Here is a 17,405-nt window from a genome sequence, read left to right on the forward strand (position 1 = left end):
ACCAGCGATATTTATTTTATTTTGCGTCTTTGTGCCCGAACTCGATTCGATTCGTTGCCGTCCGCCACCCTGTGCACTGTTTTATACAGTGTGACACAATTCTATATTATTAAACGTCAAAAGTTCATTTTTCTAATTCACTTTTTATTTTAGATGTTTTATTATTCCTTGCTGCAAACGAAAATTGTTGACTGCCGCTAGATACAATAACAATAAATAGAAATTAGTTGATATAATGGGACAAGGTCAAGTCGTTATAGAAGAAAATATAATCAAAAATTTCAGACACTTCAAAAATTTAACATTGTACCATGAACACTGCAAACAAATTCTACGCCAAAAAACTACAATATCACGCGGCTTGTTTTAGAGTAAAAACTATGTTTCTATTCAATGTTTTAATGTAAAAACGAATAGAAATTAACTATTTCGTTTTTTGTTACTTACATAGTTGAGGGGGAGCTTAGCACTTTAAAATTAAAAGAACAAATATCTTTATGTTAATGTAGATGTTGCTTTTAAACAGCTTCCTAAAAGTGCAAACGAGTGCTTTCCCTGTTAATCCTTGATATACAAATTTTGACGTAAGAGGATGCACTTTTCGAGTTTTGGCCAATTTGTAGAACGGTTCGATACTTTTGAAGTCGATAGAAATAACGGAGCCTAGAAGGAAATACTTGCCACAACTCATTCCTTTACTTATCAATATTTCTATTGTTAAATTTTCGGACACCTAAATATATAGACGATCTAAAAAAATAAAAAAAGAAGAATCAACAATAGACAACATTTCAAGCGACTTGATTATAAACTAGAAGACAGGTATGGGGTAAAATGTTATCACGGTGATTTGACCAAATATTTGAGGAAGCGAATATAGTTCAAAATACCTGCGGGGCAAAATATCTAAAAAAATGGATTAGGTAATAAAATGTCCAATAATCCACGCGGAAGAGTCTAAGGTCAAGGGTCCAAGAAACCATTATATACAAATTTAGTTTTCAAGCTCATTGTTTAAATTTTGATCAAAACTTTATTTACTTTTGAAAACTGTATGTGTTCTAATGTTATGTAAATATTTTCAGTTTATTTATTTATCAGTTTGGGTTTTAATGCTTTTTAACATAATGCTGGGCCAACTCTGTTGGATTTCTCCTAGTTGTGTTTAACGTAGACGCGGCTACATTTTAAAAATGATGGTGTCTCAGGCGACGACACTATTCGGTCAAATAGACATCGGCGTAACGCAGATTTTGTTCCCAAGGAAATAAGTTTCCTTAAATAAGCTAATGATTATAACAATTTTAAAAATGTTCGTCGCTGTCCGTGGAATTTACCCACCAACGTTCACGTATACGTTTATCGTTTTGCAGAAGTACGAGGTCATAAAACATAAAATTCGTCGTTACCAGATGTTATCGTTACTTGTAAAAGGTCCAATTAATACCGACACAAAGAAATAATAAGCGCTTTTCCATATTAAGGAAACAGCGCGAAAAAGCTGACGCGTCCCCACATTTTGCAGTTTTTACCCGAAACAATAATTATGTATTTTATTATCTCGCTTTGACGGACGGCCATGACAATGTAAAAATAGCAGACGTGTGGTATGCGGCGAGTGACTGAAAGCCAGGTTGCGCTTTGGAAGGCGCTCAAAATGAGAATACTTCATAGCTCGGATCGCAAGGGAGCTGCCAATAGCATCTCCTGCACGCATTTGTCGTCTGAGTCGTATATAATTAACGCGGTATTTATAGTGCAAGGGCAACGATCAGCTATGCTCCTTCACCGAAAAATACTTTGGGGACATCTCGACACTTTCAACTATCTGTATCGTTTAGAATAAACTTACGTTACTTGTGCTAAATCTTACGAATGGAGTCTGATTATCCAACTTAACTTTATACACCATTCGCATGTTTGCTCCTTTTGTAAATTATTTTGACAACGTCCAGTCTGTATTGTCAGTCTGATACATGACATGTCAATATTGGAGAAGGGGCCTTTGCCTGAATCTATGTGACTTAAATTGTTGTTAAGTTCTTAAGTTTCTTAAGAATATTAGTAAGAGGCTAAATTATTCAGATCTACTCCAGGTTCAGATTATTATTTTCAAAGTGTTTCCAAATCTAAAAAAAAGTATGCCACTGCATTTTGCAAAAATATTTAATTTGTATTTCAGATTAATTTACTATTGTTAAAATTCAAATGAAAATTCTTTTCATAATAATTTTCAAACCACTCTTCAATCACATTTTGTACACTGCTGTCAAGCAGCAGAAGAAATTATAGCATTCATTCCTCAGAATTTCACACACCCTGTATCTCGGAAAGCAAGCGTTTTCGGATATGCGTTATATAGGAAACTAGGACTTATTTTTGCCGTAGAATATGCCATAAAACAGAACTCAGAATATATAACACGAAATATAAAATGAATGAAAAATTTAACATGAAATATCAAAATTATATGGTGTAACTACCGCCTTTTGCATATTATTTGAAAAAATAGAATGTACTCGTTACATCGAAAAACTCTGAAGGCAAGTTTTCATATCGATATTTCAAAAACTTCCTGAGGTACAAAAAAAAAATATTTCTGGAACTTAACTCGTCGCGTATCTCGCTAATGAAGGACGTATTACTAAGGTATATTTGGCTCAATATCATTATTTTCACGAGTTTTTATAGAGATAAATAATAAAAAAACTTGAAAATTATCTGCAAATTTCAAATTTCAAGTATGTTTTTAAATACTTCAGGATATTTTGGCGAACAGAGAACATGGTAAAAAATATACCACAAAACATACAAAATATACAACAAGAAAGAACACTTAAAATAATTCATTTTTATTTAGATAATTTCAGGGCTAGATTTAAAAGTTTAGGTATAATGACTTTCCATGCAGTGTTTAGTGTTTCTTTTTACCAATAAGATTGTTTTATTTAAGGACTAACATAGCTATAGTATATGAACTGCAGACTTAAATCGGCTACTACTCACTACGAGGGACTGGACAAGTTACTTGACATGGATCATACTCGGCAAGTACTTGTATGAGCCCAAGTATGTTACTACATGGGTACTTGATAGTTTCAAGTGCCAGCTGATAGAAAAGTACTTGTTAAAAATGAAAGAGAAGTCCAATACGATAGATCTTTAGCAGTTTTAACTACTTTTGTAACATGGTGGTTATCTTTCACTCAAAAATAGAAGAAAAAAGCACAAACCTAGATTTAAATTAGAGTGTGAGAGTGAAGATTATAAACAACATTCAAACCAGCACCACTTTTTTCAATGCTTTTTAGTTTAATTTTGCAATGGCCAAATATAGTCACACATTTTAAGTTACTTTCTGTTGAAAACTAAATTTTAATTCCTTTCCAGGCGTCGTATCCGAATAATAGGGTTCTTTTCATAAACATCAAGAAACTTCCACTTTGTTCTTCTAAGCCATTTGAAGATTGAAATAAATAATAGAGCTTTGCTGGAAAATTAACAGCAACAAAAATTTGTTGTCAACTAAATCCCGCGTAGTGTAGCGCAGACATAAACAAACTAGGAAGTAAGCAACCTTTGACTTGGAGCCGTTTTTGTAGGTACTCACGAAGTACTTACTTGGCAAGCTCCGCTTAATGAGTGGCCGCAATTACATTAACCCATCAAGTTACTTAATGCTGTCCCAATAAGTTTAAAAAATATTAGTTCACAGAGCATTCTGACCACGAAAATTGTTAATAGAATTAGAACCTTATACGACCTCCAATTTGGAAAGGTGGTTTTGGATTTATTTCATGACGTGTTTCGTTGTATCAGTATTTGAAATAAAACCATTTAAATAGACCAAGAAGATTGATCTAATGACGCAGAGAATTTTATGGAAAACGTCCCACAGCCGAATCTGATTCCAATTATCGTGCTATGTGCAGACCAAAAACAAACAAACGGAACAAAGCCTATTCACAAAAACTAAGCCAAATTCAATTTTGACCGGGGGGCGTGTAAAACAAATACCGCAGCGTTTAAGAATATCTGATACTGACAAGGGAACAAAAAGTAACGGTGGCCCGAGATCTGACGAACATGTCTCGTGAATGGCACACGCACACGCACCCACGAAGTAAAGGGCTGCAGCCGCGGCTTTTCAATTCAGCGCAGCGCAACGGGGGGAGAAGAATCGCCAATACCTTGCCTCGACCAACCGTGATATGAATGGAGGGCGTATTGAGTTACACACCAACTGCGATTCCTCGGCTCATTAATTCCAGGCGGCCGTTGAGTGTGATAAGGAAGTTTGTTAAACTTTCAAATATACCCGCTTGCGCCAAATTTGATACATGTGGAACAGTGATGGAATTGATTTAATTCAAGAGGTAAAAATGTGAAATCTAAATCAAAGTGTCTAGTAACAACTATCCATACCGTTATTTATTTATTAGGCTTATTCAAAAATATTCACCAAGTCCATGCTTCCAGTAATAGTATATTATGCAACAAGTGCGGTAAACGGCATTTGACAAGAGCGGAGCGAGTTTTGAATAAACGAGTGAGTTAAAAAGTTTACCGAACGTGTTGCATACTATACTTTTTCTACGACCCTTAGTTTTTGAGTACATTTTCCTAAAACAACACGAATACATTCACTGACGTGACCGTCAGAATTGACAAAAGTCAAAATTTAAAGCGTGGGAAATATCTCCGAAAACATCCGATTGCTCCCAAATCCGTGCGGTAAAATCCCGGAAATGTACGAAGTGGCTCAAATTCGTGGGAAAGGAAACTGACGTGGTAAAGTGACGCTTCCCGCACGCTAGATCGGTGGGTAATTAGGGATTTTCCAGACGGGAGTAGAAAAATATATTTTTATTTTGAAGGTACTGATTAATTGTTCTTATTTATTAAATTCTTCAGAATATTTGAGAGGCCTTTGAAGAATAAATGTTTACATGAACTTAGCTCAGAACGGAATTGCAGTTTCATCGTAGGAAACAAAAAACAACAACTGACCAGCAAAGGAAATATTAAACTTTCTCATGTTTAATACCTCCATTACAATTTTGGATTAGCAGCATTAAGGCACTTTCTTGATTTCCATAGGATTAGGTCAATGTGACAAATTATGAGTTCTTTATACAGACCGAAGAATAAAAAATGTGTGATATCTATACAAGGTGGACCTGATTTTTGGTTTTAAACATTGTAAAACCACCTTTTTTGAAAAAGAGTCCATATAAACTCCAAAAATTATAGGATACAGTGTGTCTAATTAACAGAAAAGGCGAGACGAGTGAGTCAGTTTTTTGTATCTATTAAACTTAAATATCAGAAGGGCTTTTTCTGTAATTCAGTCACTTGTCCTTAATAAATGATTTTTATAAAATTTTACATACAAAAAACAAATGGCAATTTAGAAAATATTTTTTATTTATTTATATTTTGGAGAAACGAGTAGCGTAAATTTTTCATTTAAAAAACAATAGGTTCTTTTTTATTTTCAAAAATATTGTTCACCCAAAAGTGCTGTTTGCTGTTTACAGGAATCTATATGGATGATTTCCCACTAACTGATAGAGCTTGTGGTTAAAAACCCCTTCCCCCATGTATAAGAAATAGTAGTAGATGTATCAGGCGTATAACAGTTTAAAATTGCAGACATGCATAGCAACTTTTCTTAAATTGTCCCGCCTATAACAACTTACACCTGGACCTGGCACACCTAGGTACGTTATGGAGCAAATAAACTTTTAATCAGGGCCGTTATTTTCTAGTGACTTTATTTTCACAAAATTTCAGTTTATCAACCATCGCACTAAAAGCGAATCAAGGGGATATGGAAGTCAGGATATGTTAGACCAAGAAATAAAACAAATTCCGATTGTAGTTAGGTAGTTAATTAAAGAACAGTGTTTCAATTTGCAAGCGCCAATGCAATAAAAGTTTAATTTCCGGGAAGTATAAGCCTAATAATTTTTCTTCTTCTTTTATATTATGCACTTCTGCCTGTTTTACTTCAATATAATTTTTATAACAAGTTGTCGCTCTATATGGCAGCCGATTTATCTCTTGCTATCCTTATTATTCGTTGTTCAGACAGTCTATCTATATGTTGATTCCATTATTGCTTTCTATTTCTTGTTCAGGTGTTAATGTGTTCAATTCCACATATGTGTTATGTTTTCATTTGTTTTTTTATCCCAGACTGTTTTTCCTGCTATTTTCCTTAATGTTTTCATTTCATTTGTTTACAGGCATTTCTGAGTCTTAGATGTTTCTGATCTTGTTTATGGTATATGTCATGACTGATCGAACTACAGATTAATATATGGGGGATTTTGTTTCGGTTCTCGAGTATTTATTCTTCCATATCGTGTCGTTTAGGCATCCTGACTTTTACAATTTGTTGTTATATTTTATCCTCTATGTTATTATAATTTATATGATAATCTAATTCCTAAACATTTGATGTCCATTAACTGCACTATACTTTGGTGATCAAGTTCCAACTTACATCTCATTGCTTCTTTAGAGACTACTAGTGATTTAGTTTCTTTGGCCGATATTTTCATGTTAAATTTCCTTGCATTTATATTCAACTGATGTAGTACTGTCTACAAATCATCTTCATTCTCAGCTACCAATACAGTATCGTGTGCGTAACAACACACTTGTATTTCTTTATTACTACGTAGGAAACAATCTCGAACAGGAATACTAAAATACCGAGCGAACAAACTTAATCCTGAGGCACCTACGCAGAAACGCGCATCACCACTGTTTATTCATCCGTCGTCTCAAAGAAACCGAAGCGGGTGACCACAAGATACGCAAGGGTGTAACTCAATCCCCCATTCGCATTGACGATGCGTCAGTCTAAATTGACACCAATTACCAGTAAAACTCCCTGCTTTAAGCTCCCCCCATAGCTTTTTGCAAACAGCATCACGAAAATGAGCTAATACACTCAGCCGTTCCCCCTCGCGTTCGTTCGCTTCTGTTGTGCGCGGCGAAGATGTCGATCAAACAGACGCCACGTCGAATGCCCGTTGGGATTTCAAAACTTACGACCGATTCGCCAAAAGTCAAGTTTTATCCTTCTCCGATTGTTCTTTTAAACGGCTAAATGGAGTTAGTTATTCTCCTTTTCTATCCGGACCCAAATTATAGCATTACCTCTTAAGGTTGAAAAATTCCTCGGTAAAAAATATTTAAAATTTCAAGCGTCTTCGAAACATTTCCAAACATCTTTTTCGTTTTTCCGTTTATTATGAAACAACGAGGTCAAAATTGCTTAAAGCATTACATGGCAGTATTAAAAATAAAACCACAACATATTTATTACATGCTTCAGCAGTAAGTAGTCGCGATTTTATTCTCCAATGGTGACCATTTTGACCAGCTCATTCGACATGCATAAGTGACAATAAAATATTATTTGTCGCTCTGTTATCAGTTTTTGTGGTGTGTGGTTTATTGAAAATGACGTAAGATCATCTTACGATGAAATCCATTTTTATCGCATTTAAAGTATGCCAGAGCCAGAGTTTTGTAGTCGACCATTTTTAAGTACAAAACATCTAATTTTAATTGAGTTTACTGCAGGAACCGAAAAATTAGGAATTTTAGAGTATGCCTTCAAACTAGCGAAATTAAAAGCACTCCCTATGAAATTAAGCGTCAATGAAATATTGTAAAAGGCCCCAGTATATATATATATATATATATATATATATATATATATATATATATATATATATATATATATATATATATATATATATATATATATATATATATATATATATATATATATATATATATATATATATATATATTAAATGGAACAATCTGTATTGAGTTCAGTCATTGGCCCTCTTCCGCAATTTATGACAGGTCGTGGTTATGATGCTTAGCAGATATTTTAGCCAGTTTAGCGCGAGGCGTGACGTCACCTATCTTTGTCGAAAAAACTTTCATGCGTTGTTTGTCTAGGAGGATGTTTGCCTTTTGATTGAGTGTAGTATTTAATACAATAAAGCATGAGAGAATTTTTTTATTATATGTAACTAGAAAATAAAAAAAGATCTTTTGTTTCGGAACTTCTATAGAGAGGTGTTACCTTATTTGTGAATATAGGGGCGTGAAATGTGTAGGATTGGAAAACGCTAATATTCTAAGAAAGAGTAATACTTACGACATCTGGCGTGCTGGCTCCATCCGTGTGCGAGGTGGAATCCGCATTGCTTCGTGTGCCTCCGTCGCCATTCGTCGAGCCCGTCAGTTCGGGCGGTTTGCCACTATCCCTCTCGTCTATCACTAAGTCTATGGGCATTTTGCCTTTTAAACAACTAATATACCTGTGACAGAAATTGTCACACAATTCATGAACCTGAAACAAAAAAAAGAAGAATAAGATTTGATATCAAATCAGTGATCAAATTACAACCGTAGATGTTTTCAGAAAATATCTAAAGTTGCAACGCAGTGTTATTAACTGATCTGCTCGAAGAAAAAGCTCCGTATTTTAAAAAGCGAGAAAAAAATATATCAGGTTTTTGCTCATTTTTCCGGGGAAGCGAAGTTTTATTTTTTATTTATTTTATTTTGCGTAAATGGCTGCCAAAAACTGCAGAAACGCCTAAGATTAATGGAGCAGCTTCAAAACTAAGCGTCTCCTTAATAAATACAACGGAAATCCTGATTACTTTATTATTGTATTATATATTACACAGTGTCAATGGTTAAAAATCTTTACAAACATGTCCTTGAGATACATGGGGAAATATTCACCATTTCATTTCATCATTATAAGCTGAATAATCTGTCACGTAATACTTAATAAATATTCGGAAGTATATACGGTGATTCGTTAATACTCGGCCCGAACATCTGTCTCAACTTTTAAACTAACTAATTGAAAATAAAGCGGATACATAAAACTCTTAAACGTGATTTTTAATTGACAAGCAAAATACTCTTTCGAAAACGCACAGTTTCTGGACTCTGATTTTAAAATAACGGATGTTGAGGTTTATTTCGAAAACAGAAAATTTCTGAAGAAAAAAAAACACGAGAGGCATTAAAGTTAATTTTAGGCTTTCGACAACTAAGTCTTTCTACCAAAGAGTTTAGGGTGACTAAATAGTAGAGACCAACAAAAATGTAAATGTAATGTAAATTATTAAAACAGTTGTGCTACTAAAATACAAAAATAAGCAAGTCTTTTTGACACTCTGCAATTAGGAAATTTATATGAACTTTTTTTCTATATATAAAATATTGAAAATTTTCCGGTAGTTTTTGACTGTCACAATAATTTTAGCTGCACGCGCATTATTTGAAAATTATCAATTTTTTGTCGCTCCAAAAACTCAACAATATGACATCGTTGAAGGGCGATAAGACCCGACACAAAAAATTCGTTAAAAGCACTAAGCTTGCCGTAAACTTTTTTCATTTTCAGATAAAAGATCCCGAAAAAAATCTAAAAGGTTATAAATTAGGTACAAGACAACAATTTACCATGCCCTATCAATTCGATCAATAATCCAACGTGTGTGTGAGTTTCGAATGCAAATAATTTTAATTGCGGTTACGGTTACGACATTGTATCCTTCGACGGCAGTGGCGTATCTACATTTAGATTTTTCTTATTAAGTTATTTACGCTCGAGACTCCGTAGCATCTCCCAGATTAGATCACGGTTTCCCAATATGATTTATTCTATTTATTTCGTCTGGTTGTCGTGTAACGGTGTGAAATAGAAATAAAACGAGATACATCTGTCAGTTGATAAATGCAAAATCGATTCCCGCCGGTAGAGTTGAGAACGCCACTGTCTTAGACGGTTCTTTTACCGCTACATATAATCTGAGAACAGGAAATTCTAATTTACGGTCGCATTTTAGCTATTAGGATCGCACAGGTTTTAACTTTTTTTTTTCAAAAATCCCGGGCCTTATCTATAGCGCAGATACAAAGGTAGGTAGACTTTGATGGTCTTGTACCCGACCGATTTAATTAAAATGAGCATTTTGAACATATCTTTCGAAAAAAATAAAATATCAATGCCAAAGCTACGAATTACGTCAGCGCTCACGTCATTGGTTTCTAGTAGACAAATCATTCACAATCTCGTGTCGGAATCACTTTTCAATATGCGGGCTGACTAAATTATGCAAAGATACCAAAAAAAAAACAAAAGGTACATTTACATATTCTCTTATGGGATGATTTTCATTCAACGGGCCACGAAGAAATAATACGAATAATATGCAAATCTTTCCAGCGATTTAAATTATGTTAAAATCTCTCAAACGTCTGAATATAACGTTTGACAACATTTTTCAAAAAAATGGCAACTAACAATCTTCACATATTGCCTATAACAGACGCAACGATTTGCTAAAATAAGACTCCCAAGAAATTTGGATTAGTTACTTTTTTATTTACAATGTTGGCGCGGTTGTAACAGTTAAGATTAGGTAATTATTAAGATCGATCAAGGGTTTCAGAGAGTAAATAGAAATCGCAGTCTGCCTGATCTTGTCCTTGTTTAAAGCTGATCGCCAAATGGCATTTTAAAGACTTGTACAACAAAATTATTGATTTCTTTACAGATTAAATTGTAGGTTATTAATAGTGATTCATCTTTAGAGGGTGTTCTCCCGGTTTTTATATCGCAAATTGTGTTAAAAAAGTACAGGGTGTTAAAGGTGAAAAATCATTTTAATACGCAAACAAGTAAGAAAAAAATTGAAAGATGTGCCCAGGTATTTGCACAAATGTCCTGTTTCTGAAATTTTAAATGCCAGTATGTTTATCTTTATATATATATATATATATATATATATATATATATATATATATATATATATATATATATATATATATATATATATATATATATATATATATATATATATATATATATATATATATATATATATATATATATTTTTTTTTTTTTTTCTTAGAAAAAGGTTCGATTTCTTTGAAAAACTAAAAATTAAATTTATATAATTTTTTTATAGATCGATCTTAAGGTTTCACTTAAAAATACTAAAAATTTCATGGCTGCTACGTCAAACCAATGGCGGACCTACTACTTTCTTTAGAAAAAATGCACAGATTTTCCGGCACCTTAATCTTGAAACAATATTTCCTTTTTAACACCCTGTTACGAACCATGCTAGATAAAGACTTTTTCAGAAATGCTCACTAAAGGTTATGACGTTTTATTTTTGGTCGCAAATGGTCACTGTGGCGCCGACCATGACCCTTATCCCAACCCGCCCAACCTGCATGCCCTTGGTTAGAGGCAAACCCAGAACAATCACTCCGAAATGGGTAAGAAAACATTGTTCTTGTGCATCTCTGATGCTATACTCAAATATGGTAAACTAATATTTGAATAAAATTCTTTCGATCAAAATCTGAATTTACGATAAAGAAAAAGACCCTTCACTTGAAAATTCAATTTTTCGTCCAACGAAGCGCGAGGGTTAATAATTTTTTGCTGTCCTTTGTTAAATTAATAAATTGTATGTATATACCTTTTACTTTATTACTTTTTTTTGTAATTCCTGACCAGCACGATAATTTTTTTTTGTTTGCAGTAGCGCCATCTGTCGAGAGTTGAAAAAAGGCTGTAATAAAAAATTGAAGTTTCCAGTGAGTAGTAATGTTTGAACATTAAACCGTTTTTCCATTCAATTCTTAAAGGCATTTTTTGTTTTTTGTTCAGTTTCGTAATTGTCGTGAAAATACACTGTTTTCACCCACCGGACGGTTTACTTTTATATAGCATATTGTTCAGTGGAGTTAAAAGCTCTGCCTAATCGATTAAGCAAGTTCCAAGTTTCTTAATCCGCCAATTCATCTATTAGAAACATTTTCGTTTGTTATGGCTAAATTTTACGGTAAAAAATAATTTTAAGATGCGTCGCTAAAAACAATGAGTGGCAATTGTAGATCAGACCTTAAGAGCAAGTTGGCAAAGAGGACGCCGAAAGGAGCGATCAAAATGTACGAAATAGGTAGGATTCGGATGCATGATTGTAAGATATGGCCGAAAACGCGAAATGCCGGCCGTATCGATTTTTAGTTTTAATTGGATATTCTTTCTCGGCAAGGAACTTAAATTACGGGGCATTATACGTTAATGGTGTTTCGTTGAAAAACCATTAGTTTTGCTCCCTTCCTCGCCGCTCCCTTTAAGCACCCGAACGGATTCAGGAATGGTAATGTAGCGAATATTCGGCAATAATGGGTTGTAAGGCAGCCTTTCCTAATTAGGTGGGAAGAGAAAGGCTGCTACGAGATCAATAATATAGCGACATCGGCACACACATACACACACACACACAATGGCTCGCTTCGCGTCGGATCGTATCCCGCGGGTTTTCAGTCTTTCAGATTCCTCGTATTAAACGCCGACATGTAAAAATATGGAAATTGCGAGGCGGCCGGAGAGCAGAATGCGGTCCGATCGCGAACCGGATGGCCATCGCATCGTTTTGCATTCGCATCCACATTTAAATTGCTAAAAGGGGACACTATCGAACGGTCCATCTCTCTCGCTGCGTTGCGATATTATAATCTTGTTGCAAGGCAAATGCATATAACCGGTTATCCCAGACACTGCCGTCTTCTTCTTCTTCGATGGTCGACAGCCATCTTGAGGATCGACTTTACTCTTTGGCCTGACTGGCCGATAACTTACCATATACCGCTCGCGGTTATTTCTCAACAATAGGCAAATAAGAGAGTACTCAGGTGAAAAACGTCATACGAAACATGTCGTATATTAAGGCCGGTCCGACGGTACCCGATTGTGACATTTATTTAATACTCATTCGAAATTCAATTTGGTGGCCAAGTGGTTACAATGTTGTACCGGAGGTGTGTGTGTGTGTGTTCCTCCGATGAACTTAGTGATGCTGCTTCGGGTTTCGGTCATCTCGCAACTTTGAAGAAAAACAAAAAATGAACTATTTATTTCCGAACAACAATATGATCTCGATTGGTGCTCAATTTCTAAATCATTTTTCACCGTAACAAACGCTTTATAAATTTTTGCTACAATATCCGATACGAGTATTTAAAGGAACAACATTATTCTTAATCTATAAAGCACAGATTTGCTTTAAAGATACAAACAATTTGAAAATATATATACATATATATATATATATATATATATATATATATATATATATATATATATATATATATATATATATATATATATATATATATATATATATATATATATATATATATATATATATATATATATATATATATATATATATATATATATATAATCAATGTTATAACAGGAAACGCTCCAGTGTTGTCGTATTTTAGTTTTATTATTAATGTGATGCACAGGTCTACAGTGTTTTTATGTTCGAAAGCTGTTTGCTTACTTGTATAGTTTTGAGGGCCTTTTTCCAAAAAACGCCATATTTTTTCTCTATCACGTCATTTTTTGTATACCTTAAAAATGTTATTTTATTTATATACATACCAATGATATGAATATGTTTGTTCCATTTTTAGGCGTGATTTTTAAATGAATTGATTTTTATGGAATTAAATGAGATTTGGCAACACTGGATAATATGCAAAGCAACAGAGTTGACATAGAAGCGTCAATAGAGCGTTGCTGCTGGGCAGTGTGGTTGTATTGTGTTGTGCTACTGGTTTCGCGGCTATTGCCTTCGTTGGTGCGTATTTCTAGTGTTCTAGAACGTATAAATATAGAAAGAAGACTTTGAGATAGACATTGCACTCACATGAATATCCCTCTAGAATAAGCCTTAACCTGGTAGCAAAAATGTATTAAGAGATAGCTTAGTTGACCCCTAAAAAGTTTCTCTGCCTCTCCTTCATATCAGACTTGGCTTGATTAAAGCCCTAGACAAAAAAGGATAGTGTTTCAAATATTTGTGCAACAAATTTTCAGCCATGACAAGATAAAAGAACTATTTTCCTGAATATCTTGGAGCAGTTAGCGAAGAACAGGAAGAGAGGTTTCACCAGGACATTAAGTAAATGGAACGGCGATACCAAGCCAGATCGAGCATAACGATGATGGCGGACTACTGCTGGATATTAAAACGGGAAATGCCCTTAAAAACAAATAGCCGAATGTCGGAACAACGCAGCTTCCTGGCAAAAAGACGAAGATTTCACTCAAAAAGTATGAGTAAAGTTTTTTTATTTATTTTTTAACTAGGGTTTAATTTTTTTACTGAATGAAAAATATTTTTTTTAGAAATATTGCTTGTTTTTTCTTTAATATTTGGAAACAAAACTCACGTGATGCAAATAAATGTATAGAAATCAGTTTTCAAAATAAAAACATCTGTCCAAAAAAGTTTAATTTTGTAGACCCTGTGATATTAGTAGCTTAGCAGCTTACTTAGTAGGATTTCGCAGTCCTTGCAGTATTATGTTCAATTTCAATGTCAATGTGGTAAATTTTATTACAACAAATAAGGGTTATTGCAAATGGGCTAAATAAGTGTTCAAATAGTATCATTAACTAATACATTTTATATTACAATTCTACGGTACAATGAGCTACAAATTGCTAGTGGCGCAATATGCGGAATAATTGGCCACCAAACCTTTATTTGAGGTGGCTGCATTATTTCGATTTTTCTATTCACTTGCTCATAACATTTTTGAAAAACGTTTTTTTACAATCTTTAAAAATTTGGCACTGTGTAATTGCGAGGACGCGCAGTTGTCACAGAATCAAGTTTAGCATTACCATCTTTTCTATGGTGTAACAAGAAAAATGAGACTTTTATGTATGCGGTGTCACGATTGCCTTGTGTTGTAAGAAGGTAAGAATTGATGAATATTTTTTTTATTTACTACACACCGGTATTTTCACTGTTTTTAACGTAACAAAAGTAACAAATATGTTTTCGAGAATACTACTTGTTCGCTCGGACAAATAAATGGTTTTCGCTCTTAAGTCAAAGACCGGCACCATATTTCCGTTCCCAGAATCATTTTATTTTTTAACTGGAATGTGCCCCTTTCAAAATTTATGTTTGCTTGGAATGTAGACACTTCGGTAAATAGATATCGATCTGTTTAACGAAATAGATTAGGTATTTTCCTTGTAATTTGTCTTATCTCTTAGGCGTGTTTATATTTTACCGAAATCAATCGGGAAAACTAATCAATAAATCGACAATATAGACTATTAGACGGTGGCCCTAATTAATTCACGTCAGTATATAAATGCAAATCTAAACCACGCGTGCAGGTAATATCCTTCAATTGCAATGAGCATTCTGCTTTCGAAAAATGAGTTTATAATTCCCCCACTTAGGAGATAAAAAAACTGCCATTTAAAGGAGCGACAACAGGTTATGAAGGCGATAATAACTCAATATTCATTCAACGTCTGACAGATAAAGTATCGGACAAAATAAGAAATAAGACGCCACCCCTGTCGTTTAGATTCAACTCCGAGATTATGAATAAATAGGCATTTGTTGTCGAAGAACACGTCTCATATTTCAGATTCTGAATACTGTTTAGTCATGTCCGGAATGAGAAATAATGCCCCGTCTGACGGTATATATTCGAAAATATCTGGAATATTTCGGCTTCGAATGCATGGAAACCGGTACATTTAAAAAGTTTTAAGTACAAGAAAAAAGTTTAAGATAAATATGTTAATCTCATTTAGTTTTCGGATAAAACCGAGTTCATTATTTAGGTACAAAGCCATTGCTGCAATGTGCATATATGTAAATGATTTATATTTAGATAAGATTTTATTTATGTAACTTAGAAAGAAGACGTTTATAACTTTTTTGAAAATCGGAATACCTGACTTTTCAGATTGAACTTCCAAAATAAGTGTGAGTTTCATGATACCTAAACGTTATGGATTCTTAAGTTCATTCTAATCTAATAAGAACTTTAAGTGATTAATTTAAATCGACCGTCATATAATATATAACATATAATTTTCAATGGAGTGGTATTAGGGCTAGCTGACACTTCGCTGGCGTTTTCCTTAAAATTATGGGTTTTGGTGTTGTCTCACTAACAGATTTATTGCAGCTAGTTGTCTATGATATTTAGAAATCACAACTAATTTATTGAAGCTGTCAAATTAGTCTGGCTTTGCTGGAAAGTCTGTTTATTGATCACATACCATTAAACTTTATATTTTTATACTCTTTGACGTTGGTTCAAATTCAAAAAGAGCTGCAAGTTGTAGCATGTATAAAAATCAAATGGCAGCAACAACTAGGTGATTAAAACAATAACTTAAATAAATAACAATAAAACTGGATAAACTTTTTTCAGATGTTGACAAACTTAAAAAGAGTAATTTATTTTCTTAAATCAACAAAATTATAATAATACGCTTCTCTTTTGGGTAAATTTTCATACATTTCAAATAACGCTGCATGGCGTGAATAACCTTGTAGTATATTATATTTAATAAGAATCAATTCTTGTTAATGCATAAAAATGACACTTGAAATTTGTATCAATAATCACCAAACCTAAAATTCTCAAAGTGGTTTTCATTATATACTTTTCTAAGATTTTTAAAAATCTGACGTTTCAGATTTGTGGGAGGGGTCAGTTGTTTTAACATTTTAAGGGGCATTGTGACCCTGACGTGTGGTTTGAATTGAAATGAATCAACATTTTAAAAAAATGGGAAAAAGCAGACCATTTTTTTGTGAGATAAGGGTAATGCGTTGCGTTAATTAAGCATAAGCACACGACACTAAACATAAATAAAATTGCAAAAGATGACATACTGGAGGCTATTGCTAAGCTAATGCCTAAAAACTCATGTGGACTAGATAATATTCCTCCATATATTTTTAAAGCTTGCAGGGAGCTTCTGGTGAGACCCCTAGAGATCCTTTTTCATTTAATTTTAAAGACTCAAACATATCCGGAAAATTTCCAAATTTCCAGAAGATCAAGTCCTATCATGTGTCAATATAAAATGAAAGAAATTATAATAGGACGAAAAACAGACATGAAGGATCTTGGTGTACTTTTTGATTCCGGAAGAAAATTTAATAAACATATAGACAGTATAACAAAAAAAAAAGGTTACAAAATGTGAGGTCTTGTGTTTCGAAATTCTTCCGGCTTTCAAAATAAGGAAACGTTGAATCTATTGTAAAATGCATATGTTAGGAGTATTCTCGAATATTGTTAGATTATCTGGAGTCCGTACTATTCTGTATATTAAAATGAATTAGAAAAGATTCAGAATAAAATTTTGAGGTACCTTTATTATAAGAAGTATGATATTTATTATTTTGATGTACCCTATGCCGTTTTGACTGAGGAGTTTGGTATTTGCACAATTGAGAAAAGAAGGAAAATTGCTG

The 17,405-nt window shown here is 33.6% G+C and overlaps 1 protein-coding gene across 1 annotated transcript in view; it reads right to left on the bottom strand.

Moving 5' to 3' along the window:
- Window positions 1-17,405, bottom strand: part of LOC132699709 (homeobox protein homothorax-like) — a 134,068-nt gene that overhangs the window by 19,157 nt on the left and 97,506 nt on the right. The window contains exon 7 of the mRNA XM_060666564.1: window positions 8,195-8,389. Coding sequence (XP_060522547.1) covers window positions 8,195-8,389 — 195 coding nt within the window. The remainder of the gene's footprint in view (window positions 1-8,194; window positions 8,390-17,405) is intronic.

This window comes from Cylas formicarius, unplaced genomic scaffold (genome assembly GCF_029955315.1).
Source record: "Cylas formicarius isolate icCylForm1 unplaced genomic scaffold, icCylForm1.1 PGA_scaffold_10__41_contigs__length_53128322, whole genome shotgun sequence".
Lineage (NCBI taxonomy): Eukaryota > Metazoa > Arthropoda > Insecta > Coleoptera > Brentidae > Cylas > Cylas formicarius.